We start from the raw sequence: 26,756 nt of genomic DNA, 5'->3' as shown, positions 1-26,756 counted from the left end.
CCGGTTACTAGTCCAATGCTCTAACCACTAGGCTACCCTGCCACCTCTACACTCTAATGACTAGGCTACCCTGCCACCTCTACACTCTAACCACTAGGCTACCCTGCCACCTCTACACTCTAACCACTAGGCTACCCTGCCACCTCTACACTCTAATGACTAGGCTACCCTGCCACCTCTACACTCTAACCATTAGGCTACCCTGCCACCTCTACACTCTAACCACTAGGCTACCCTGCCACCTCTACCCTCTAACCACTAGGCTACCCTGCCACCTCTACACTCTAACCACTAGGCTACCCTGCCACCTCTACACTCTAACCACTAGGCCACCCTGCCACCTCTACACTAACCACTAGGCTACCCTGCCACCTCTACACTCTAACCACTAGGCTACCCTGCCACCTCTACACTCTAACCACTAGGCTACCCTGCCACCTCTACACTCTAACCACTAGGCTACCCTGCCACCTCTACACTCTAACCACTAGGCTACCCTGCTACCTCTACCCTCTAACCACTAGGCTACCCTGCCACCTCTACACTCTAACGACTAGGCTACCCTGCCACCTCTACACTCTAACCACTAGGCCACCCTGCCACCTCTACACTAACCACTAGGCTACCCTGCCACCTCTACACTCTAACCACTAGGCTACCCTGCCACCTCTACACTCTAACCACTAGGCTACCCTGCCACCTCTACACTCTAACCACTAGGCTACCCTGCCACCTCTACACTCTAACCACTAGGCTACCCTGCCACCTCTACACTCTAACCACTAGGCTACCTGCCACCTCTACACTAACCACTAGGCTACCCTGCCACCTCTACACTCTAACCACTAGGCTACCCTGCCACCTCTACACTCTAACCACTAGGCTACCCTGCCACCTCTACACTCTAACGACTAGGCTACCTGCCACCTCTACACTAACCACTAGGCTACCCTGCCACCTCTACACTCTAACCACTAGGCTACCCTGCCACCTCTACACTCTAACCACTAGGCTACCTGCCACCTCTACACTCTAACCACTAGGCTACCCTGCCACCTCTACACTCTAACCACTAGGCTACCTGCCACCTCTACACTCTAACCACTAGGCTACCCTGCCACCTCTACACTCTAACGACTAGGCTACCCTGCCACCTCTACACTCTAACCACTAGGCTAGCCTGCCACCTCTACACTCTAACCACTAGGCTAGCCTGCCACCTCTACACTCTAACCACTAGGCTACCCTGCCACCTCTACACTCTAACCACTAGGCTAGCCTGCCACCTCTACACTCTAACCAATAGGATACCCTGCCACCTCTACACTCTAACCACTAGGCTACCCTACCACCTCTACACTCTAACCACTAGGCTACCCTGCCACCTCTACACTCTAACCACTAGGCTACCTGCCACCTCTACACTCTAACCACTAGGCTACCCTGCCACCTCTACACTCTAACCACTAGGCTACCCTGCCACCTCTACACTCTAACCACTAGGCTACCCTGCCACCTCTACACTCTAACCACTAGGCTACCCTGCCACCTCTACACTCTAACCACTAGGCCACCCTGCCACCTCTACACTCTAACCACTAGGCTACCCTGCCACCTCTACACTCTAACCACTAGGCTAGCCTGCCACCTCTACACTCTAACCACTAGGCTACCCTGCCACCTCTACACTCTAACCACTAGGCTAGCCTGCCACCTCTACACTCTAACCACTAGGCTACCCTGCCACCTCTACACTCTAACCACTAGGCTACCCTGCCACCTCTACACTCTAACCACTAGGCTCCCTGCCACCTCTACACTCTAACCTCTAGGCTCCCTGCCACCTCTACACTCTAACCTCTAGGCTCCCTGCCACCTTTCTAATACTACGTTAGATTTCAACATTACTCTAAAGGGAACTGCACCTGTAAACATTCTACATTCCGTATGAATAACAGTTCAACTGAAATCGCCATTTAAAAAACACAAACAGTTATTGTTGATTTGAAATATGAATAAGTAGTTCCTTGTTTTCTGAATGCACACAACAGGACGTAGCCTTAGCAGGGAGGCTATGTAGCTCCTCACATCTTCCCAGTTAAACCGTGCTCACCACAAGCAAAGTACGAGAGCTATCTGCTACAGCCCCCCGATCAAAGGAGACTAAGGTAATACTATTCACTGTAATCTCTGGGGCAAACGTGTTCACCCATATCTCAGAAAAGCCAACCACAGACAAGTGAGATGAATACTTGACTACATCGCCTCAGTTCACACCCATAGACCTGTTTCAACTGTGAATCGAACCATTCCTCTGATATGAAACGTATGAGAAATGGCCAGGGAAAAGAGACAATCAGAGCAGGCGTACGGAAGCCTGCCAAGGTTTTACATAGGAACAGTTTGTGCTACAATAGTACAGCTATGAATTGTAATCCCACTGAGTTTGTGTTACAATGGGATAGGTATGAATTGTAATTGTTTAATTAACAGTAAACCCACCGAGTCCGTGTCTGTGTGTAGACATGGGAGGCATGGTGGACCAGACATTGTTGAAAGGGTTGTAACACTCCACCATGTTGGAAGTCTTCAGCCCGTCTCGGCCCCCCACCACGTACAGCTTGTCGTCGATCACTGCCACCCCGAACTGCAGCCTCCGGCCGTTCATCACCCCCACCTGGATCCACGTGTTGGTCCGCAGGTCATACTTCTCTATGGTCGTAGATCCTATAGGAACACACAAGGAGATCTATAGATCCTATAGGAACACACAAGGATATCTATAGATCCTATAGGAACACAAAAGGAGATCTATAGATTCTATAGGAACACACAAGGAGATCTATAGATTATATAGGAACATACAAGGGGATCTCAAGGAGATCTATAGATCCTATAGGAACACACAAGGAGATCTATAGATCCTATCGGAACAGACAATGAGATCTATAGATCCTATAGGAACACACAAGGAGATCTATAGATCCTATAGGAACACACAAGGAGATCTATAGATTCTATAGGAACACACAAGGAGATCTATAGATTCTATAGGAACACACAAGGAGATCTATAGATCCTATAGGAACAGACAAGGAGATCTATAGATCCTATAGGAACAGACAAGGAGATCTATAGATCCTATAGGAACAGACAAGGAGATCTATAGATTCTATAGGAACACACAAGGAGATCTATAGATCCTATAGGAACAGACAAGGAGATCTATAGATCCTATAGGAACAGACAAGGAGATCTATAGATCCTATAGGAACAGACAAGGGCGATGCTGACGACTTCAGGTGACCCTCCCCCCCCAAAAAGTATATTTGTCACATACGCCAAATACAACAGGTGTAGACTTTACCGTGAAATGCTTACTTACAAGTCCTAAACCAACAACGCAGTTCAAGAAATAGAGTTAATAAAATATTTACTAAATAATCTAAAGTAAAAAAACGTAATAAAAAGTAACCCAATAAAATAACAATAAGGAGGTTATATACAGGGGGTACTGGTATGAAGTCAATGTGCAGGGGGTGCAGGTTAGTTGAGGTCATTTGTGAATGTAGGTAGGGGTAAAGTGACTAGATTTGGGACGCCTACACACTGACTCAATTCCAGCCACTTTAATAATGGGAATTGATGGGAAATGATGTAAAATATATCACTAACCACTTTAAACAATGCTACCTAATATAATGTTTACATACCCTACATTATTCATCTCATATGTATACGTATATACTGTACTCTATATCATCTACTGCATCTTTATGTAATACATGTATCACTAGCCACTTTAACTATGCCACTTTGTTTACATACTCATCTCATATGTATATACTGTACTCGATACCATCTACTGTATCTTGCCTATGCCGCTCTGTACCATCACTCATTCATATATCTTTAGGTACATATTCTTTATCCCCTTACACTTGTGTGTGTATAAGGTAGTCGTTTTGGAATTGTTAGTTCGATTACTTGTTGGTTATTACTGCATTGTCGGAACTAGAAGCACAAGCATTTCGCTACACTCGCATTAACATCTGCTAACCACGTGTATATGACAAATAAAATTTGATTTGATTTGATTTGATAGATACTGTAGTAGCAGTGTAAAAACAAAGGGGGGGGGGGGTCAATGTAAATAGTCCGTGTGGCCATTTTGATTAATTGTTCAGGTTAAGCAGGTTTAAAGAGGTTTAGCATTGAATTATATTCTGTTCTGATTCCTATTACCCTCCATATCTATCATACTGTTTGATTAAACACCTATGATTTAATATAGTGTGTTTCTCAAACACACTTTGTAATGTGCTCTATTGAATGCATATCTAAACTACTATAGGATCCATTTTAGTATCAGATAAATAAATAGTTTTAGTCCGTGGAATGAAAGGGTTAACCTCCGTCGTGTGGATTGAGCTGCATTACATTAGTATCCAAAATAGACCTGAAGTCTGTAACAATAAAAGGGTCGCCGTGGTCGGGAGATCGACGGTGGCGTCACACGTTATAGCGGGCGTCCATCTTGGTAATGGGGCTCATTGATCAAAACCTGTGGGCTTTTATTAATAGTAGCAAGCCATTAGGGTTCAATAGACATAATGGATGTACTGAGCTTTATGTCTCACACTGGGGCAAACTCCAACAAGACTACCGATGCACCTGAAATGGCACCCTATTCACTACATCGGGCTTTAGTCAAAAGTAGTGCACTCTATAGGGAGTAGGGTACCATTTGGGACGCAAACCCCTATATAGGGCGCTTCTTTTGACCGGAGCCCTATGGGCCTAGTGCACTATATACATTAGGGAGTAGGGAATGCAGAGTAGGTCTAACCCTTGGTAGCATCCATGCCTCCCACAGCGTAGAGTACTCCTACGGTGGACTTCCTGGGTTTAGTCCTGGGGCTCTGGAACATGAGGCGACGCTCTGGCAGCAGATGGTACTTCATGGCTTCCATTAGAAGCTTCTGGCATTCCAGGTCATCTGAGAACATCGTGTTGTTCTCCAGGTCAGCTAGGAGCTGGAATTAAAGAGGAGTTCAGTTCAGTAAATCTTTATTATCCCCAAAGGACAATGGTGAGTGCAGCATACAAATACGTAGGAAACAACACAACAAGAAAATAATATATATATTTTTTAAATTATTACATTGTATAAGCTAAATGTATGTCTTTCAACCAGGAAGCATGAGCAACATTCAACCAGGAAGCATTAACAACATTCAAACAGGAAGCAGTAACAACATTCAACCAGGAAGCAGTAACAACATTCAACCAGGAAGCAGTAACAACATTCAACCAGGAAGCAGTAACAACATTCAACCAGGAAGCAGTAACAACATTCAACCAGGAAGCAGTAACAACGTTCAACCAGGAAGCAGTAACAACATTTAACCAGGAAGCAGTAACAACATTCAACCAGGAAGCAGTAACAACATTCAACCAGGAAGCATTAACAACATTCAACCAGGAAGCAGTAACAACATGTAACCAGGAAGCAGTAACAACATTTAACCAGGAAGCAGTAACAACATTCAACCAGGAAGCAGTAACAACATTCAACCAGGAAGCATTAACAACATTCAACCAGGAAGCAGTAACAACATTTAACCAGGAAGCAGTAACAACATTCAACCAGGAAGCAGTAACAACATTCAACCAGGAAGCAGTAACAACATTCAACCAGGAAGCAGTAACAACATTCAACCAGGAAGCAGTAACAACATTTAACCAGGAAGCAGTAACAACATTTAACCAGGAAGCAGTAACAACATTCAACCAGGAAGCAGTAACAACATTCAACCAGGAAGCAGTAACAACATTCAACCAGGAAGCAGTAACAACATTCAACCAGGAAGCAGTAACAACATTCAACCAGGAAGCAGTAACAACATTCAACCAGGAAGCATTAACAACATTCAACCAGGAAGCAGTAACAACATTCAACCAGGAAGCAGTAACAACATTCAACCAGGAAGCAGTAACAACATTCAACCAGGAAGCAGTAACAACATTTAACCAGGAAGCAGTAACAACATTCAACCAGGAAGCAGTAACAACATTCAACCAGGAAGCAGTAACAACATTCAACCAGGAAGCATTAACAACATTCAACCAGGAAGCAGTAACAACATTCAACCAGGAAGCAGTAACAACATTCAACCAGGAAGCAGTAACAACATTCAACCAGGAAGCAGTAACAACATTCAACCAGGAAGCAGTAACAACATTTAACCAGGAAGCAGTAACAACATTCAACCAGGAAGCAGTAACAACGTTCAACCAGGAAGCAGTAACAACATTTAACCAGGAAGCAGTAACAACATTCAACCATTTCTAAGTGGCCCCAAACTTTTGAACGGTAGTGTGTATATTTAAAAAAAAAAAAAAAACTATTTATCTTCATTTCCATAATATAGCTATTAATATTTGTAGTAATATAGGCATCTTATGTAAAGGATTTTTACCTCCTACCGGTCTCAACATTACCAGAATTACATTATGGCAAGCAATTATTACTGTTTTTGCAAACAATTATTGTGATTCATACTATGTTGTCCCTAACATCTTTTACTCTCTCGCAACAGTTGTGGGATACACACACACACACACACACACAACCTCTTTCCCCCACAACAACCGTAGACTCAGATTCTCAACAGTTGCACCATCCCAGAGCCCAACTCAAGAAAGGTCTTGATTTACAAATGCGTGTACAGTTGCAGCTGTATGAGAAGGCCTGCAAGACTGAGCAAAAAAAAAGGCAGAAATGGGGAGATTTGATTGATAGATTAACCATCCTTGGCGATGGAGGACAGATAAACACCCCCTTCAGCTGAAACACCCACACATGGTCCCCCCGTAGTCACCATATTCCCTGGCATCTTCGTGCAGTCAGACCTTTGATTTTGTGTCACCAGGGCCACAATAATATGCCCCCTCTCTGAATGTCTGAGTGTGACCCCCCCTTCCCATGGGTTACTGCAGCTAGTGTTGCCAGCACTGACACTTCCTGGGTGGGTGCACCACACCGGTGGTTATGCTATTATGCTCTCCCATCAGGGGGCTCTGGCTCTGCAGGACCAACCCTGCCAGGCAGGCTCAGGATCGTGAGGGGGCGGTGCTGCTCTAGAAGGTCTCTGACAACATTTTGTCTGCATACAGGCAGCTTACAGCAGGCCCATAAAACAGATTGGGACTTCTCCTTAGTATCTGGGTTGTTCAGGTAGGTGTCTCGGGTTTAGGTAGTGGACCGTTCCATCTAGATAGGACCATAAATAAATAAATTAGACGTATAATTTATTTTTAAAATTGAGTTCCCCACGATAGGACATTATATAAATTAGATTTATAATTTATTTTAAAATGCAGTTCCACCATGATAGGACAATAAATAAATAAATAAAAAAAGATGTATAATTCATTATAAAATATATCTGCACAACATTGAAAGCTCTTTCACAACCCCTGCTCACAGACATACATTGGATCTGGGATATATATCCGTGTCCTTTCTCACTCACTTAACGCCACACTTTTCCCAAACACCATAAAACACACACCATCCATCTCAATACATCCACACATACCCACATACTGCGCCTTCTGTCAGCTGTGTTTTCATCTCCATGTTTAATTAGTGATTTTGTGTTCCAATCAGTTATATTTCACGATAGATAGAAAAGCTATATATTGTTTGGTATTATAACAATTCATACCATGGCTAGTATTGTGTGTTTCATTATTTGCCTCCTCTATGAGAACTTTGGAACTTTTAGAATAGACATAGAGTAGATCTTTGTGTCTCTGAACAATTGGTTATCAATATACAGTTTATTGACTACTAGAGCTACTCTTTCCCCTTTCAATCTATTTTCCTTGAATATTGGATACAGAACTACAGACCGCCGTTCTGTAATTTCCTTCTGGAACTGATCATTCAAGTCTTTTACCCAGGCTTTTAACCATTATTTTATCTTTAAAGAAAGCACATTTTGTAACGATTGGGGCGTTCATACCTCTGCCCTCTCTATTCGAAACGGTGTACCCCTTCGAGTTGGATTTTGTCGATAGCTTCACATGGGATCTGAAGCGCTGTAAGGTGGAACTCTCTAACTACAGATTCAGGAGCTTCTCCTTCTTTCTCTTGGATACCTGTAAGTAGCAGATTCTCTCTCATGGATCTAGTCTGTATGTCCAGTAAGGCTTCTCTCAGAACGATGTTCTCCTTTTTAAGTTTATTAACTTCGGTTTCAATCTTATTGACTGTCCCTTTTAGCTTGTTAGTGTCTTTCTCCAATGTTGCAGCTTTTTCGTCACTCATCTCGAGGCCTTCAACTCTTTTATATCCTTACTGACTAGTTCAAGTATACCCAGTTTGTCATTTATTGATTTTAACAGATGGGTTTCCACCTTTACCATTCCCGGTGGTGAAAAGATTAAATCGTCTGTGTCTGTAGAAGAGTCACGTTTTCGTTTTGAAATAGGTTCCCCTCTCTTACTCTCCGTCACCTTTGGGTGTTGGTTGTTTTCATAATATGTGTCGATATATTTATCTGGCCTTATGATTTGTTTTGTGTTGGTATCCAGATTGAACTTTATTACCCACAAGATTGTGAAGTGCTAATATTTAGTCTAACTTACCGATATTGAATATTATGTTTTTATCTTGAGGTGAGCTACACTGTTGTGTTCAGTCCACCATCTTTTCCAGTCTAGTTTTGATGAAGTCATTGATAACCTACTGACTGCCCACCTGTGGAGGTAGAAGAGGGTACCATTTGTGATGAAGTCATTGATAACCTCCTGACTGCCCACCTGTGGAGGTAGAAGAGGGTACCATTTGTGATGAAGTCATTGATAACCTACTGACTGCCCACCTGTGGAGGTAGAAGAGGGTACCATTTGTGATGAAGTCATTGATAACCTACTGACTGCCCACCTGTGGAGGTAGAAGAGGCAGGCGGATGTAGGCCAGGAGAACCCCAAGGTCCTGCTGGCGATGCTCAACGTCGAACCGCACCCACGTCATCAGAGCCTGGAAGATGGTCTCCTCATCTGGTACGTTTATGTCGTCACTGGCCAAGAGTTTGACGATCTCAGCAGTAGGAAGCAGGAGAAACTCCTGGTTCTGAATCACCTCTATGAAGTGCTCCTGAAACAGGGATGTAATCAGGGAGGAGGAGTTACTGGAAATGGGGAAATACTGCAACCCAACCTTACAGATGACGGTCGTGAAAAACGCTGGGCTCGTTTCCATCTGTCCGTTTGGGTAACAAAATACATACGTTAGGTCGATAAATCGGTTTCGTGGATCTAGTGTAAACGTCTTACTAGTAGATGGTTTAACTGTGTTTACAACAACAACAACATTTTCTATATATTGAAAATCGGGAGTATAATTCTACATTCACGGAGAACAGTATTAAGAAACGGCCTGAGCTGTCTGTCTCAGGAGCTAAATATACAGTCAATACGGAGCCTCGTTTGTTTCTCGGTTGATTGATTCTCCGTATTTTACTGACACAGGAAGGAATTGGTGGATAAATCGGGCGGTGAACTTATTTAAACCTAATGAACAGCTCATTGTAACATCAATGTCGCTAACATGGGCCAACATGACAGCTAAGCCACAGAAGGGAAGGGAAAGAGGGATACTGGGTCAGTTGTACACCTGAATGCATTCAACTGAAATGTGTCTTCTGCATTTACCACAGATTAATCGTGTTGCCAGATCTCTATGCTAGTCGAGAACATAGTGACAACACACTGCCAGAAATGTAATTCATAAAAATCATTGCATAGCAAGTGATTAACTGTGGTCTTAAACTTAGTCCGTATGAGGTCAAATACACAGCAACAGTCACATTGGGGCTAGTTTAGAAAATAGAGAGTATGTTCAATCTGGAGCTCGCTATACATATTTATATAGATTAAACTTCCATTCCGTTGGCCATCATCACGTGCAATATGTGTATATATATATATATATATATATATATATATATACAGTATGGCTTTGTGTGATTGCCTCTACGAGCCTTTTCAAGGACTCTCTCTGGATAATATCATTATAGAGATGATTCTATATTAAATCCCTTTATGCTGCTCTGTAATGTTCAACATAACAGGGAACCCTGAGCTGCTATTTATTGCACCAGCAAGAATACACATTTTGACACATTTAACATTTGCTTTGGGGCAAGTGCCTAACAATTCTGAAAAAAAACAAGCATGCTATTGATCATTAATCCGTTTCAAATTATAGTTGGCTCACAGAATCTATCATGAGTCTTGGTTTAGGATCTTAGCAGTGATAAGCCTAATGAAATGAGTCTCCTTCATCGATCTGTTCTGGTAATTCAGAAGGAGGAGATCGTACTTCCTACACACTGTAGGAACATCTATACCGATGTTGTTTGACATTGGTATAGATTCATTATTTGTAATTACCATCAGCCAGAATGCTGACAACAAATTGAACACATGAATTACGCTAGCTACACTGCAGACTCTTCGATTCCCAGACATTTAAAAACAAAGCGTGACTCAGAAATGGCACCCTAATTCCCTATATAGTGCACTACTTTTTGACCACTTTTTGACCATTTCATACCCACCCATTCATTATACAAGAAGACAAGCCTGCAGTAAGTAACTGTTTGAGAAACAAGAGCAGTGGAGAAAAGTTGTGTGAAGAAACACAATTAGAAGAAGGAGAGATGAAGATGAGAAGATGAAGAGGTTTGTGGCGAGAAAAAAACCCACATCATAATTCAAAATCTGCTGCTTTGGTTAAGTTTGTTAAGTTTGAAACAGAAATGCTAGCATGAATAAAAGTGGACTAGTCTGAACTGGTCGTTTTTTTAAAAGTAGACTAATTCTGGGAGTAGCCTACTGAAATCTAACATGAGGACTTTAACAACGGGGCGAAAAGATAGCAGGGCAAGGTTTAGGACACTTACAGGAGAAAAAAATGACACTTCCCTCACAAAGGAACAGAATGTCAGAAAACATAGAACATCCGTCCGGCGTAAACTAGCGACAAAAATATCCTTATCAAAATAACAAGCTGTTGATTCAGAACCCAGAGGACAGTGGTACAGGAAGCTCTGTGACTCGTGGTCTGTGTACCAAATGACGCCCTATTCCCTATGTAGTGCACTATGGGCTCTGGTCAAAGGTAGTGCACTATCTAGTAAATAAGGTACCATTTGGGACGCTTCCTCCATGTTCTTTATTGGTGGGATTGAACAGGAAGCGGTCGTGCTAGTGTTGTGATTAGATGAACCTCACTGTTCTGGACAGAGCTCTATTTAAACAGAGCCTAGCAGATGTCTTTCAGGAGATAACGGAGATAACAGCTATCTCCATAAGTTGTTTACTCCGTCAGCCGGGGACGGCCGGGGACATTATCTAGCGAATACGGCATCTTCTTGATCCCGTAGAAAATGTGTGAAATAAATAACTACCTCTCAAAATGTTAGATGATATGTCTCAAAATAGCTAACCTTGACCAAACGTTTTTAAATAAAATCCTAAAGTTTAAATGGATATTTGCATTTTAGCTAAGCATTCAATGGTCATCCAACCCTAACAATGTGATGTAGACCTAACTGTCACGTTCTGACCTTAGTTCTTTTGTTATGTCGTTGTTTTAGTATGGTCAGGGCGTGAGTTGGGGTGGGTAGTCTATGTTCCTTTTTCTATCATTTGGGATTTCTGTGTTTGGCCTGGTATGGTTCTCAATCAGAGGCAGCTGTCAAACGTTGTCCCTGATTGAGAACCATACTTAGGTAGCCTGGTTTCACCTTTGAGTTGTGGGTGATTATTTTCTGTTCTGTGTTTTGTTTCACCGTTCAGGACTGTTCGTTTTGTCGTTTTATTGTTTTTGTTCAAGTGTTCAGTGTTCATATTAAATACAATATGGACACCTAACACGCTGCGCATTGGTCCTCCGATCCTTCCTACTACTCCTCTTCGTCAGAAGAGGAAGACGAAAACCCTTACACTAACGCAACCTCCAAAAGGAAAATATTAAAATATGTAAATAGCAACAGACTGTTTAGGCTGTGTAAACCTGGTTAGATTCCTACCATAGTGTAGTTGTGGGCCACATTGAGCAAATCCATGCATCCCTGGGCATCAGCGAAGGAGTGTATCCCCAGGCAGTTAGATGGATGGAGTTGTTTCATGAGGAAGTTACAGCAGACCTCAATGACTTGTGAGAGCTGCAGAAGGCAGGCTGCAGACAATAAACTCTCTATGGTCTCCTCCTTCAATTCAAGGACACCTGCAACATTAACAAGATATGTTGTCACGGAGAACAATGGAAGTAGAGTGTATTATTAGCTCAAAAACATCACCAGGCCTGGGGCACAGGGGATACATTTACTAAAAACATCAGCAGGCCTGGGGCACAGGGGATACATTTACTAAAAACATCACCAGGCCTGGGGCACAGGGGATACATTTACTAAAAACATCAGCAGGCCTGGGGCACAGGGGATACAATTACTAAAAACATCAGCAGGCCTGGGGCACAGGGGATACATTTACTAAAAACATCAGCAGGCCTGGGGCACAGGGGATACAATTACTAAAAACATCACCAGGCCTGGGGCACAGGGGATACATTTACTAAAAACATCAGCAGGCCTGGGGCACAGGGGATACATTTACTAAAAACATCAGCAGGCCTGGGGCACAGGGGATACAATTACTAAAAACATCACCAGGCCTGGGGCACAGGGGATACATTTACTAAAAACATCAGCAGGCCTGGGGCACAGGGGATACAATTACTAAAAACATCACCAGGCCTGGGGCACAGGGGATACATTTACTAAAAACATCAGCAGGCCTGGGGCACAGGGGATACAATTACTAAAAACATCACCAGGCCTGGGGCACAGGGGATACAATTACTAAAAACATCACCAGGCCTGGGGCACAGGGGATACTTTTACTAAAAACATCAGCAGGCCTGGGGCACAGGGGATACATTTACTAAAAACATCACCAGGCCTGGGGCACAGGGGATACAATTACTAAAAACATCACCAGGCCTGGGGCACAGGGGATACATTTACTAAAAACATCACCAGGCCTGGGGCACAGGGGATACATTTACTAAAAACATCACCAGGCCTGGGGCACAGGGGATACATTTACTAAAAACATCACCAGGCCTGGGGCACAGGGGATACAATTACTAAAAACATCACCAGGCCTGGGGCACAGGGGATACAATTACTAAAAACATCACCAGGCCTGGGGCACAGGGGAATACATTTACTAAAAACAAAGTAGTGCACTACATAGGAAATAGGGTGCCATTCCGGATACGGTCCCTGGTCAAAAGTAGTGCACTACATAGGAAATAGGGTGCCATTTGAGATACATAAATGAGTGTTGCGGAGTACTCACCAGTGTAGGCAAAGTGGACCAGAGATCTCAAGGCTTCTGGATCCACCCCCTCCATCTTGATCTCCTCCTGTTTGGCCTCTCTCACGTCGCTGGTGAACATGGCAGCAAAGTAGTCAGATACTGCACTGAGGACCAATCTGTATAGGACAACAACAACCAAGTAGTGGTCAGAGACTGCACTATGGACCAGTCTGCACACAGCAGCAACCAAGTAGTGGTCAGATACTGCACTAAGGACCAGTCTGCACACAGCAACAACCAAGTAGTGGTCAGATACCGCACTAAGGACCAGTCTGCACACAGCAACAACCAAGTAGTGGTCAGATACTGCACTAAGGACTTGTCTGCACAGCAACAACCAGCAAATAAATCAGAGGGCCCGTCACAAATGGTACGCTATTCCCTGTTTACTCTCTGGTCAAAAGTAGTGCATTACAGTATATAACTGTAGAGGGAATAGGGTGCCATTTGGGGGACACAGTCACTGCACTAAGGATCAGTCTACACACACAACACAACCAACAGCCTTGTATTGACGTCTTCATGTGCATTGATTATCCGTTACATAAAGGCATGCTGATAGAGCTGAGAGGGAGCTGAGAGGGAACTGTGAGGGAGCTGACAGGGAACTGTGATGGAGCTGACAGGGAGCTGACAGGGAGCTGAGAGGAAGTTGTGAGGGAGCTGACAGGGAACTGTGATGGAGCTGACAGGGAGCTGACAGGGAACTGTGATGGAGCTGACAGGGAGCTGAGGGAGTTGTGAGGAAGCTGAGAGGGAGCTGAGAGGGAACTGTGAGGGAGCTGACAGGGAGCTGAGAGGGAGCTGAGAGGGAACTGTGATGGAGCTGACAGGGAGCTGAGAGGGAAATGTGAGGGAGATGTGAGGGAGGTGAGAGGGAACTGTGATGGAGCTGAGAGGGAGATGTGAGGGAGCTGAGAGGGAACTGAGAGGGAACTGAGAGGGAGATGTGGCGGAGCTGAGAGGGAGCTGAGAGGGAACTGAGAAGGAGATGTGAGGGAGCTGAGAGGGAGCTGAGAGGAAGCTGAGAGGGAAATGTGAGGGAACTGAGAGGGAACTGTGATGGAGCGGAGAGGAAGATGTGAGGGAGCTGAGAGGGAGCTGAGAGGGATCTGTGATGGAGCTGAGAGGGAGATGTGAGGGAGCTGAGAGGGAGCTGTGAGAGAGCTGAGAGGGAGATGTGACAGAGCTGAGAAGCTGTCCTGGTGTACAAAAGCTAATTCGACCAGGAATGTAACCAAATGCTCTGAGTTTGAGTTGCAAGTTTAACTGTTATACTATGGCCTGTATTTACTATCCAAATGCTGTTCCATGACAGACAGACAGAATACCAGGTGGTATATCAGACAGACAGAATACCAGGTGGTATATCAGACAGACAGAATACCAGGTGGTATGTCAGACAGGCAGTATACCAGGTGGTATATCAGACAGACAGTATACCAGGTGGTATGTCAGACAGACAGAATACTAGGTGGTATGTCAGACAGACAGAATACTAGGTGGTATATCAGACAGACAGAATACCAGGTGGTATGTCAGACAGACAGAATACCAGGTGGTATATCAGACAGACAGAATACCAGGTGGTATGTCAGACAGACAGTATACCAGGTGGTATGTCAGACTGACAGTATACCAGGGGATATGTCAGACAGACAGTACACCAGGTGGTATATCAGATAGACAGTATACCAGGTGGTAAATCAGACAGACAGTATACCAGGTGGTATATCAGACAGACAGTATACCAGGTGGTATATCATCGAATAGCACAACCTGTTTGAACAGTTTTGGTGCCATGTTTTCAAATATAGCCCACCTCAGCTCAGTGATTTTTAAGAAGATGGTGCCGACAGACATGGCAGCTCTGCACCTAGCTCCTAAGCAACTTAGGTTGTTTTGTTGCCATTTCTTACATTATTAGCCCAGAACATTTTGTGTGTAATTATTACATACAGATGGAAATAACTTTTGGATAGCAGAGCTGCGGTAACTCACCAGCATTACGACTAGAAACACGACTTTCCCGAAATGGATCGTTTGTTTGTAACCCCTAGGGCAATTGAACTTATCCCAGAGGCTGCACACCATCCAATATTTTACTCACTAATATTCAATCCCTGGGCAATAAAGTAAACGAGCTCAGGGCGAGGATCTCCTTCCAGAGCGACATCAGGGAATGTAACATACGCTGTTTCTAGGAATCACATCTTTTTTTGGATATACTGTCCCCTTCCATACAGCCAGTTGGGCTCAGTACATCACACAGACAGGAATAAAGAACTCTCTGGGACGAAGACAGGCGGTGGTGTATGTTTCATGATTAACTACTCATGGTGTAATTGTGATAACGTATAGTGGGGCGGCAGGTAGACAGGTGGTTGGAGCGTTGGGCCAATAACCGAAAGGTTGCTGGATCAAATCCCCAAGCTGACAAGGTACAAATCTACCGTTCTGAAGTGTATAGGGGATGTTGTTCCCACTGTGAATATTAAAACCTACCCAAACCAAAACCGTGAACAGATAAACTGAAAGTGTGAACCACCGCATTTAACCATGGCACGGTGACTGGGAAAATGGTTGAATACAAACACTGCAATTATTATTTTATTTATTTTATTTTCTTATTATTATTCCTTCCATAAGGCAATGAAACAGGCAAAACGTCAGACAAAGTGGAGTTGCAATTTAATGACTCAGACACAAGACGTATGTGGCAGGGTCTACAGACAATCACGGTTTACAAACGGAAAACCAGCCACATCGCGGACACCGACATCTCGCTCTCGTACAAACTAAGCATCTTCTTCGCCCGCTTTGAGGATAACGGATAACACAGTGCCACCGATGCGGCCCCACTACCAAGGACTCTGTGCTCTCTTTCTCCGTGACTGACGTGAGTAAGACATTTAAGCATGTTAACCCTTGGCTCCCGGCCCAGACGGTGTCCCTAGCTGGCTGGCGTGTTTACGGACATATTCAATCTCTCCATATCCCAGTCTGCTGTCCCCACTTGCTTCAAGATATCCACCACTATTCCTGTACCCAAGAAAGGAAAGGTAACTGAACTAAATGACTACCGCCCCGTAGCACTCACTTCTGTCATCATGAAGTGCTTTGAGAGGCTAGTTAAGGATCATATCACCTCCACCTTACCTGACACCCTAGACTCACTTCAATTTGCATACCACCCCAATAGATCCACAGATGATGCAATCAATATCGCACTGCACACTGCCCTATCCCACCTGGACAAGAGGAATACCTATGTAAGAATACTGTTAATTGACTACAGCTCAGCATTCAGCACCATAGTACCCTCCAAGCTCATCATTAAGCTCGGGACCCTGGGTCTGAACCCCACCTTGTTCAACTAGATCCTGGAAACCTGACGGGCCTCCTCCAGGTGGAGAATGTAGGAAACAACATCTCCACTACACTGACCCTCAACACTGGGGCCCCACAAAGGTGTGTGCTCAGCCCCCTCCTGTACTCCCTGTTCAACAATGACTGTGACTGCGTGGTCACGCACGCCTCCAACTCAATCATCAAGTTTGCAGATGACACAACAGTAGTAGGCCTGATTACCAACAATGATGAGACAGCCTACAGGGAGGAGGTGAGGGCTCTGGAAAATACCCTTCCCTCAACATCAACAAAATGAAGCAGCTGATCGTGGACTTCAGGAGACAACAGAGAGAACACGCCCCTATCCACATCGACGGGGCCGCAGTGGAGAAGGTGAAAAGGTTCAATTTCCTCGGCGTCACTGACAATCTGAAATGGTCCACGCACACAAACTTTTCCACGTAAACTTTTTCGAGCCCCTTGAGACCCTCACAAACTTTTACAGAGCATCCTGTCGGGCTGTATCACCGCCTGGTACGGCAACTGTACCACCTGCTCTCCAGAGAGCTCTCCACGGTGATGTGTTGGGCAGACTGCACCACCCTCAGGAGAGCCCTGTGGTTGCAGGTGGTGCAGTCTGCCCAACACATATCCGTGGGCGCACTGCCTGCCCTTCAGGACATCTACAGCACCCAATGTCAGAGGAAAGACAAAAAGATCATCAAGGATATCAACCACCAGAGTCACGGCCTGTTCTAGAAGTCGAGGTCATTACAGGTGTAACAAAGCAGAGACCGAAAGACTGAAAAACAGGTTCTATCTCAAGGCCATCAGACTGTTAAATATCCATTTCTAGCCGGCTGAAATGGCAATTAGATCTTTATGTGTATATTATATAGATATTATTATTACTAATATTTATATATTTCTTAATTCCATTATTTTACTGGCTACCACTGCCTTATGTACATAATAAACATGGAATCACTGGTCACTTTAATGTTTACATACTGTTTTACTAATTTCATATGTATATACTACTTTCTACTGTATTTTAGTCAATGCCACTCAGACATTACTTGTCCTTTTTTATTTATTTTACCTCTATTTAACTAGGCAAGTCAGTTAAGAACAAATTCTTATTTTCAATGACGGCCTAGGAACAGTGGGTTAACTGCCTTGTTCAGGGGCAGAACGACAGATTTGTACCTTGTCAGCTCGGGGATTCGAACTTGCAACCTTTCGGTTACTAGTCCAACACTCTAACCACTAGGCTACCCTACCGCCCCATCCTAATATTTATATATTTTTACTTTTAGATTTGCGTGTGTTGTTGTGAATTGTTAAATATTACTGTACTGTTGGAGCTCGGAACACAAGCATTTCGCTACACCCACAATAACATCTGCTAAATATGTGTATGTGACCAAAACATTGGGATTTTATTAGATTTTTTTAAAAGGTTGAATGGCTGGCTGACTGGTTGGCTTTCTGGGTATTGATATTGGGACACAGCTCAGTGATTTACAGGTAGAATGGCTGGCTGGGTGTTTCAGAGGATGTTGGGACACAGCTCAGTGATTTACAGGTAGAAAGGTAGGCTGTCTGGCTGGCTGGGCGTTTCAGATGATGTTGGGACACAGCTCAGTGATTTACAGGTAGAATGGCTGACTGGCTAGCTGGGTGTTTCAGATGATGTTGGGACACAGCTCAGTGATTTACAGGTAGAATGGCTGACTGGCTGGGTGTTTCAGTGGATGTTCAGCTCAGTGATTCTCTAACCGCCCCTAACAACCCTTTGTGTTCCCCTTGACTACATCCTATTTTGTTCAAGCAGCATGTGAAAAACTACAAATGAAAGTATCTCATAAACAACATTTACAATGATTTCTAATAGAGACAAGACTCAGGAGCTCTAATCGTGTTAATGTCTCCGTCTGGTTTGCTTCACAAGTCTGCTAATGTAAGAACTGAAGTGGAGAGTAATCAAAATCTGCTAGCACAAGGAAATGAATTTTCTTTGAAATGTGTTATTAAATGAAACAGAGGATATTATGGTCTGTCCTCTACAGAGCAGATAATAAAAACTTTTGTAAATGCATGTGTAATGATCGTGTCGTATTACGCTTTGTACTAAGTGTTTTATGAATGCTTATGGCAAGGAGTCATGACTCGTTTTTTTCACTGATTGCACTGTTTAGGCCATGCAACATGTTTTTCTGTTGTTTCTTCACCCACTCAGTTAACAGTCATTCCTGTTTGTGGGGGAGACAGGTAGCCTAGTGGTTAGAGTGTGGGGGAGACAGGTAGCCTAGTGGTTAGAGTGTAGAGGTGGCAGGTAGCCTAGTGGTTAGAGTGTGGGGGCGGCAGGTAGCCTAGTGGTTAGAGTGTAGGGGAGACAGGTAGTCTAGTGGTTAGAGTGTATGGGCGGCAGGTAGCCTAGTGGTTAGAGCGTAGAGACGGCAGGTAGCCTAGTGGTTAGAGTGTAGGGGCGACAGGTAGCCTAGTGGTTAGAGTGTAGGGGCGGCAGGTAGCCTAGTGGTTAGAGTGTAGGGGCGACAGGTAGCCTAGTGGTTAGAGCGTAGAGACGGCAGGTAGCCTAGTGGTTAGAGTGTAGGGGCGGCAGGTAGCCTAGTGGTTAGAGTGTAGGGGCGGCAGGTAGCCTATTGGTTAGAGTGTAGGGGAGACAGGTAGCCTAGTGGTTAGAGTGTGGGGGAAACTGATAGCCTAGTGGTTAGAGTGTAGGGGCGGCAGGTAGCCTATTGGTTAGAGTGTAGGGGAGACAGGTAGCCTAGTGGTTAGAGTGTGGGGGAAACTGATAGCCTAGTGGTTAGAGTGTAGGGGCGGCAGGTAGTCTAGTGGTTAGAGTGTAGCGGAGACAGGTAGTCTAGTGGTTAGAGTGTAGGGGCGGCAGGTAGCCTAGTGGTTAGAGTGTAGGGGAGACAGGTAGTCTAGTGGTTAGAGTGTAGGGGAGACAGGTAGCCTAGTGGTTAGAGTGTAGGTGCGGCAGGTAGCCTAGTGGTTAGAGTGTAGGGGCGGCAGGTAGCCTAGTGGTTAGAGTGTAGGGGAGACAGGTAGTCTAGTGGTTAGAGTGTATGGGCGGCAGGTAGCCTAGTGGTTAGAGTGTAGGGGAGACAGGTAGCTTAGTGGTTAGAGTGTAGGGGCGGCAGGTAGCCTAGTGGTTAGAGTGTAGGGGCGGCAGGTAGCCTAGTGGTTAGAGTGTTGGGGCGGCAGGTAGCCTAGTGGTTAGAGTGTAGGGGCGACAGGTAGCCTAGTGGTTAGAGCGTAGAGACGGCAGGTAGCCTAGTGGTTAGAGCGTGGGGGTGGCAGGTAGCCTAGTGGTTAGAGCGTTAGGGCGGCAGGTAGCCTAGTGGTTAGAGTGTAGGGGCGGCAGGTAGCCTAGTGGTTAGAGTGTAGGGGCGACAGGTAGCCTAGTGGTTAGAGCGTAGAGACGGCAGGTAGCCTAGTGGTTAGAGTGTAGGGGCGGCAGGTAGCCTAGTGGTTAGAGTGTAGGGGCGGCAGGTAGCCTATTGGTTAGAGTGTAGGGGAGACAGGTAGCCTAGTGGTTAGAGTGTAGGGGCGGCAGGTAGCCTAGTGGTTAGAGTGTAGGGGAGACAGGTAGTCTAGTGGTTAGAGTGTAGGGGAGACAGGTAGCCTAGTGGTTAGAGTGTAGGTGCGGCAGGTAGCCTAGTGGTTAGAGTGTAGGGGAGACAGGTAGCCTAGTGGTTAGAGTGTAGGTCCGGCAGGTAGCCTAGCGGTTAGAGCGTTGGGCCAGTAACCGAAAGGTTGCTAGATTGAATCCTTGAGCTGACAAGGTAAAAATCTGTCGTTCTGCCCCTGAACAAGGCAGTTAACCCACTTGTTCCTAGGCCGTCATTGTAAATAATAATTTGTTATTTAACTGACTTGCCTAGTTAAATAAAGGTTAAATAAATAAATACAAATTCCTCTGGATTTTCTGGACCCTCAAATTGCTATCTGAAGCCCTTCTGAAATAAGAGCAGCCTTGTTTTATTAGATAGTAAAAATTGATTGAACTAATAATCTAAGTCTTGTGTTATCTATGGTGGTAATCAGTGAAAAGATTCCCACAGGTGGCTATCATAATATTATTGATCCAGATGAATCATATAGGCTATGTCCCAAATGGCACCAAATTCCCTATATAGTGCCCTTCTTTTAACCAGAGCCTTATGGTCCGTGGTCAAAAGTAGTGCACTTTACAGGGAATAAGGGTGTCACTTGGAACAGAGCCAGTATAGCAGAGCCAGTATTTCACCAGGTGTAATTACATTTAAGAAGAGCAGCATGCACTCGCCTGTGAGCTGGGATCTTATGATCTCCTGCTATCAAGACAACATCACACAGCTGCTTGTGCTGAAAATAAGTCTCCATCTTGCGAAAGGTCTGTTCCGCGTGGTTTGTAGCCTGGAAGAACTCATCTGAGCCGTTGGAGCACATCCTGGAGTAGGAGGAGGAAGAGGAGGAAGAGGAGGAGGGGGGGTGAGAATCAGAAGAAGAAGAAGGATATGTGTAAGTAATCATGGTTATAGCCCTACATGGAAGAAGTTATATGACCATATAATGCAACTTATATCAGCATTTTTATGAACCACATATGAACTGTGAATAACATATTATTTTATAAGTGGAACGCAATTCCCATTTGGTAGAACCCTCCCCCACTATAAACAAAAACTGAGAGACCTACAGCATCACTGTAATGTTTTGTTTAACCAAGTATGAGAAGTTGGATACAGCATACACTCTTAGAAAAAAGGTGCTATCTAGAATCTTAAAGGGTTCTACGATTGTCCCAAAGAAAACACTTTGAGTAGAACCATTTTGGTTCTGGGTAGAACCCTTTTGGGTTCCACGTAGTACCCTTTACACCGAGGGTTCTACATGGAACCCTAAAGGGTTCTACCTGGAACCCAAAAGAGTTGTACCTGGAAACAAGATGGGTTCTCTTACGGGGACAGACAAATAACCTTTTTGGAGCGAAGGGTGAACCTAGCAGACCTAAAAGGTATATTGTATCACAATCAAAGTAACACAATTATATTGATTTGATGAAACACAACTTGCTATGCGGCAGTCAAACATCATTTATATTGACTAAACCGTCTTCTTTCCCCACCAGTCTGAGCCAGATTAAAAGTCTAACAACTAAACTGCGTACCTAAGTGGTAAAGAAACTGAGCGCTAAACTCCAGTGGGACAGTCTGTTGACAATCTGAGCAAATCCGCCCCGCCTGCCAAAACAAAACGTGTTTTTTTAATAGACATGGACTAAGCAATTGAGCTGGCTTCCCCTTCACAGTATTGTGTTAATGCTGTATTCTGAGCCCCGCTCCCCATAGACCGGCAGATTACATGCTGTTTTACAGAGTCAAAATAATCCTTCAGATTTGTGGCAAATAATTCAGACCAGTTACTTTAGTGTCCTTCAAGGGATAAAATCCACTTGCTGACATTTAAGTTGTTTGTTACACTGCGTAAACAATCTCAACTCTCAGGGGGAATTAACTGATCCTAAAAGCTTTTTATCTATGAGGAGATTCATAGTTTTCAAAGAACAACACTGTACATGGAGACTGTAAGAAATGTCAACATCTATGACGTTATATATCAGTCCACATCACCATATGAAAAGAGAACAGGAACAGACACACACTGGACAACGGTCGCTTTCCTCTTTTCAGGAACAGAATTCACACACACTGGACAACGGTCGCTTTCCTCTTTTCAGGAACAGAATTCACACACACTGGACAACGGTCGCTTTCCTCTTTTCAGGAACAGAATTCACACACACTGGACAACGGTCGCTTTCCTCTTTTCAGGAACAGAATTCACACACACTGGACAACGGTCGCTTTCCTCTTTTCAGGAACAAAATTCTGTCAAACTAACTTTGCTGAATGCATTTCTTTTTATATAGTTGAAATCGGAAGTTTACGTACCACCTTAGCCAAATACATCTTAACTCAGTTTTTCACAATTCCTGACATTTAATCCAAGTAAACATTCCCTAATTTAGGTCAGTTAGGATCACCACTTTATTTTAAAAATGTGAATGATTTATTTCAGTTTTTATTTCTTCCTTCACATTCCCAGTGGGTCAGAAGTTTACATACACTCAATTAGTATTTGTTAGCATTGCCGTTAAATTGTTTAACTTGGGTCAAACATTTCTGGTGGCCTTCCACAAGCTTCCCACAATAAGTTGGGTGAATGTTGTCCCATTCCTCCTGACAGAGCTGGTGTAACTGAGTCAGGTTTGTAGGCCTCCTTGCTCTCACACACTTGTTCAGTTCTGCCCACATATTTTCTATGGGATTGAGGTCAGGGCTTTGTGATGGCCACTCTAATACCTTGACTTTGTTGCTTCAATATATCCACATAATTTTCCTACCTCATGATGCCATCTATTTTGTGAAGTGCACCAATCCCTCCTTCAGCAAAGCACCCACACAGCATGATGCTGCCACCCCCATGCTTCACGGTTGGGATGGTGTTCTTCAGCTTGCAAGCCTCCCCCTTTTTCCTCCAAACATAACGATGGTCATTATGTCCAAACAGTTCTATTTTTGTTTAATCAAACCAAAAGATATTTCTCCAAAAATTATGTCTTTGTCCCCATGTGCAGTTGCAAAACGTAGTCTGGCTTTTTTTTATGGTGGTTTTGGAGCAGTGGCTTCTTCCTTGCTGAGCGGCCTTTCAGGTTATGTCGATATAGGACTCATTTTACTGTGGATATAGATACTTTTGTACCTGTTTCCTCCAGCATCTTCACAGGATCCTTTGCTGTTGTTCGGGGATTGATTTACATTTCGCACCAAGGTACGTTCATCTCTGGGAGACAGAACGTGTCTCCTTCCTGAGCAGTATGATGGCTGCATGGTCCCATGGTGTTTATACTTGCAAATTATTGTTTGTACAGATGAACGTGGTACCTTCAGGCGTTTGGAAATTGCTCCCAAGGATGGAGGTCTATAATTTTTTTCTGAGGTCTTGGCTGATTTCTTTTGATTTTCCCATGATGTCAAGCAAAAAGTCACTGAGTTTGAAGGTAGGCCTTGAAATACATCCACAGGTACACCTCCAATAGACTTAAATGATGTCAATTTGCCTATCAGAAGCTTCTATAGCCATTACACCATTTTCTGGAATTTTCCAAGCTGTTGAAGTGCACAGTCAACTTAGTGTATGTAAACTTCTGACCCACTGGAATTGTGATCCTGTGAATTATAAGTTAAATAATCTGTCTGTAAACAATTGTTGGAAAAATGTATTGTGTCAATGCACAAAGTAGATATCCTAACCGACTTGCCAAAACTATAGTTTGTTAACAAGAAATGTGTAGAGTGGTTGAAAAACTACTTTTAATGACTCTAACCTAAGTGTATGTAAACTTCTGTCGTCAACTGTACATAGGAAGCCGGGTCCACAGCCTATAGTATAAACATTTATTGGGATGCTTTATGGGTAATACTGCTGTAATTTATTGCCCTGTCACATTTATCCCTGTGTGACTCAGAGAGTCTTGAGCTCATTCCAAATAGCACCATATTCCCTATATAGTGAACTACTTTTGACCAGGGACTATAGGGGGCCATTTGGGACACAACCTTGGTTGGCAACACTAAACTAGACTGAATAAGGGACCGAGGCTGTAAAACCTAGATGTATCACCTCCTGTTTAGGCTCAAAGGAACGCTGTAAGGATTTTTCATGCCTACCAATCTCCAGGACACTAATTGCTTTGGAACAGCGCTCTAGGGAGCTGTACATTTCCATGAGGCGTTTATTTTCTTTTCAGAATGGTGTTGTTCATCAGCCATTAAATTAGCCTCTAAACTAGGAGCATCTTTTGAAAACTCCATCAAGAATTCTTAATGCCACAATACCTAGGCATTGTTTCAGGATACAGTAAGTTACTATTGAAGAGGTACAGTAAGTTACTATTGAAGAGGTACAGTAAGTTCCTATTGAAGAGGGACAGTAAGTACCTTTGCAATAGGTCTCTTTGTGTTTGTATCTACCAGGAGTATCTGGTTTAGAGCACAACCACAGATCTTTTTTTGTCGGGTATCAGGTCTCTTTGTGTCTGTATCTACCAGAGGTATCAGGTCTCTTTGTGTCTGTATCTACCAGAGGTATCAGGTCTCGTTGTGTCTGTATCTACCAGAGGTATCAGGTCTCTTTGTGTCTGTATCACCAGAGGTATCAGGTCTCTTTGTGTCTGTATCTACCAGAGGTATCAGGTCTCTTTGTGTCTGTATCTACCAGAGGTATCAGGTCTCGTTGTGTCTGTATCTACCAGAGGTATCAGGTCTCTTTGTGTCTGTATCACCAGAGGTATCAGGTCTCTTTGTGTCTGTATCTACCAGAGGTATCAGGTCTCTTTGTGTCTGTATCTACCAGAGGTATCAGGTCTCGTTGTGTCTGTATCTACCAGAGGTATCAGGTCTCGTTGTGTCTGTATCTACCAGAGGTATCAGGTCTCGTTGTGTCTGTATCTACCAGAGGTATCAGGTCTCTTTGTGTCTGTATCACCAGAGGTATCAGGTCTCTTTGTGTCTGTATCTACCAGAGGTATCAGGTCTCTTTGTGTCTGTATCTACCAGAGGTATCAGGTCTCTTTGTGTCTGTATCTACCAGAGGTATCAGGTCTCTTTGTGTCTGTATCACCAGAGGTATCAGGTCTCTTTGTGTCTGTATCTACCAGAGGTATCAGGTCTCTTTGTGTCTGTATCTACCAGAGGTGCAGGTCTCTTTGTGTCTGTATCTACCAGAGGTATCAGGTCTCGTTGTGTCTGTATCTACCAGAGGTATCAGGTCTCGTTGTGTCTGTATCTACCAGAGGTATCAGGTCTCTTTGTGTCTGTATCTACCAGGGGCATTGGCTGGCCCATTGGAGAAGGGTTATTGCCCCAATATACTGTACCAATGTACTGTACCAATATACTGTATCAATATACTGTATCAATATACTGTACCAATATACTGTATCAGTATACTGTATCAATATACTGTATCAATATACTGTACCAATATACTGTACCCATATACTGTATCAATATAGTGTATCAATATACTGTACCAATATACTATATCAGTATACTGCATCAGTATACTGTATTAATATACTGTATCAATATAGTATAATAATATACTGTATCAATATACTGTATCAATATACTGTATCTCTCCCTCCCTGCTATTATGAACACCGCTTGTTGCACCCTGTTTCCTATAATACACTTCCTTTGACCAGGGACCATAGCGTCCCAAATGGCACCCTATTCTCTGGTCAATGGAAGTGCCCTGTATATGGAATAGGGTGCTATTTGAGACAACGCTGCGTGTTGCAAAGCGTGTCAGTAAAGTCGTCTTGTCAGCGTAACGTCTCCACAGCCTTGATAGAAAATGTAGGACACAGCTGGTAAGATATTGATTCATAGTATGTCAGTTTGGTTTAAATGAAGAGGCATAGAATCAGACATGTATTTACATTTGACTCATTTAGTAGACACTCTTATCCAGAGCAACTAGGGGTTTAAGAGCCTTGCTCAAGGGCACATCGGCAGTAAAAAAAAAAATAGAATCTAGTCGACTCGGGGACTCAAACCAGCGAACTTCCGATTACGGGCCCAACTCTCTAAACTTCTAGGCCATCTGCGACCCTTTAGTGGTTTCAACCGTTCATATTTACAGGAGAGTGAGTGTTCATAGTGCTTGCTGATATGTCATATGTGTGTGTGTGTATAAAATATGCTGAAAATGTATCGCATGTAGAAATATAGGTTTTACCTTGGTAGTGAAAACTACATTCAATTCCTTAGTGAGGTTTGCATTCCACATTCATAGATCACCTATATGGTTACTCTGCTGAGGCCTGTGTGACTTCAGGAAAGGGGAAATGCATATTTAAG

General features: G+C 43.8%; 1 protein-coding gene across 2 annotated transcripts in view; it reads right to left on the bottom strand.

The window, feature by feature from the left end:
- Window positions 1-26,756, bottom strand: part of LOC109877766 (kelch-like protein 4) — a 72,327-nt gene that overhangs the window by 7,986 nt on the left and 37,585 nt on the right. For both annotated transcript variants that reach the window (XM_031789529.1, XM_031789528.1), the window contains 6 exons: window positions 21,134-21,277; window positions 13,444-13,580; window positions 12,111-12,307; window positions 8,957-9,169; window positions 4,850-5,036; window positions 2,503-2,727 (listed from right to left, as the gene is read on the bottom strand). In XM_031789529.1, the coding sequence (XP_031645389.1) occupies window positions 2,503-2,727; window positions 4,850-5,036; window positions 8,957-9,169; window positions 12,111-12,307; window positions 13,444-13,580; window positions 21,134-21,277 (1,103 nt within the window). The remainder of the gene's footprint in view (window positions 1-2,502; window positions 2,728-4,849; window positions 5,037-8,956; window positions 9,170-12,110; window positions 12,308-13,443; window positions 13,581-21,133; window positions 21,278-26,756) is intronic.

This window comes from Oncorhynchus kisutch, linkage group LG15 (assembly GCF_002021735.2).
Source record: "Oncorhynchus kisutch isolate 150728-3 linkage group LG15, Okis_V2, whole genome shotgun sequence".
Classification (NCBI taxonomy): domain Eukaryota; kingdom Metazoa; phylum Chordata; class Actinopteri; order Salmoniformes; family Salmonidae; genus Oncorhynchus; species Oncorhynchus kisutch.
This window is presented reverse-complemented; position numbering and strand designations above follow the sequence as displayed.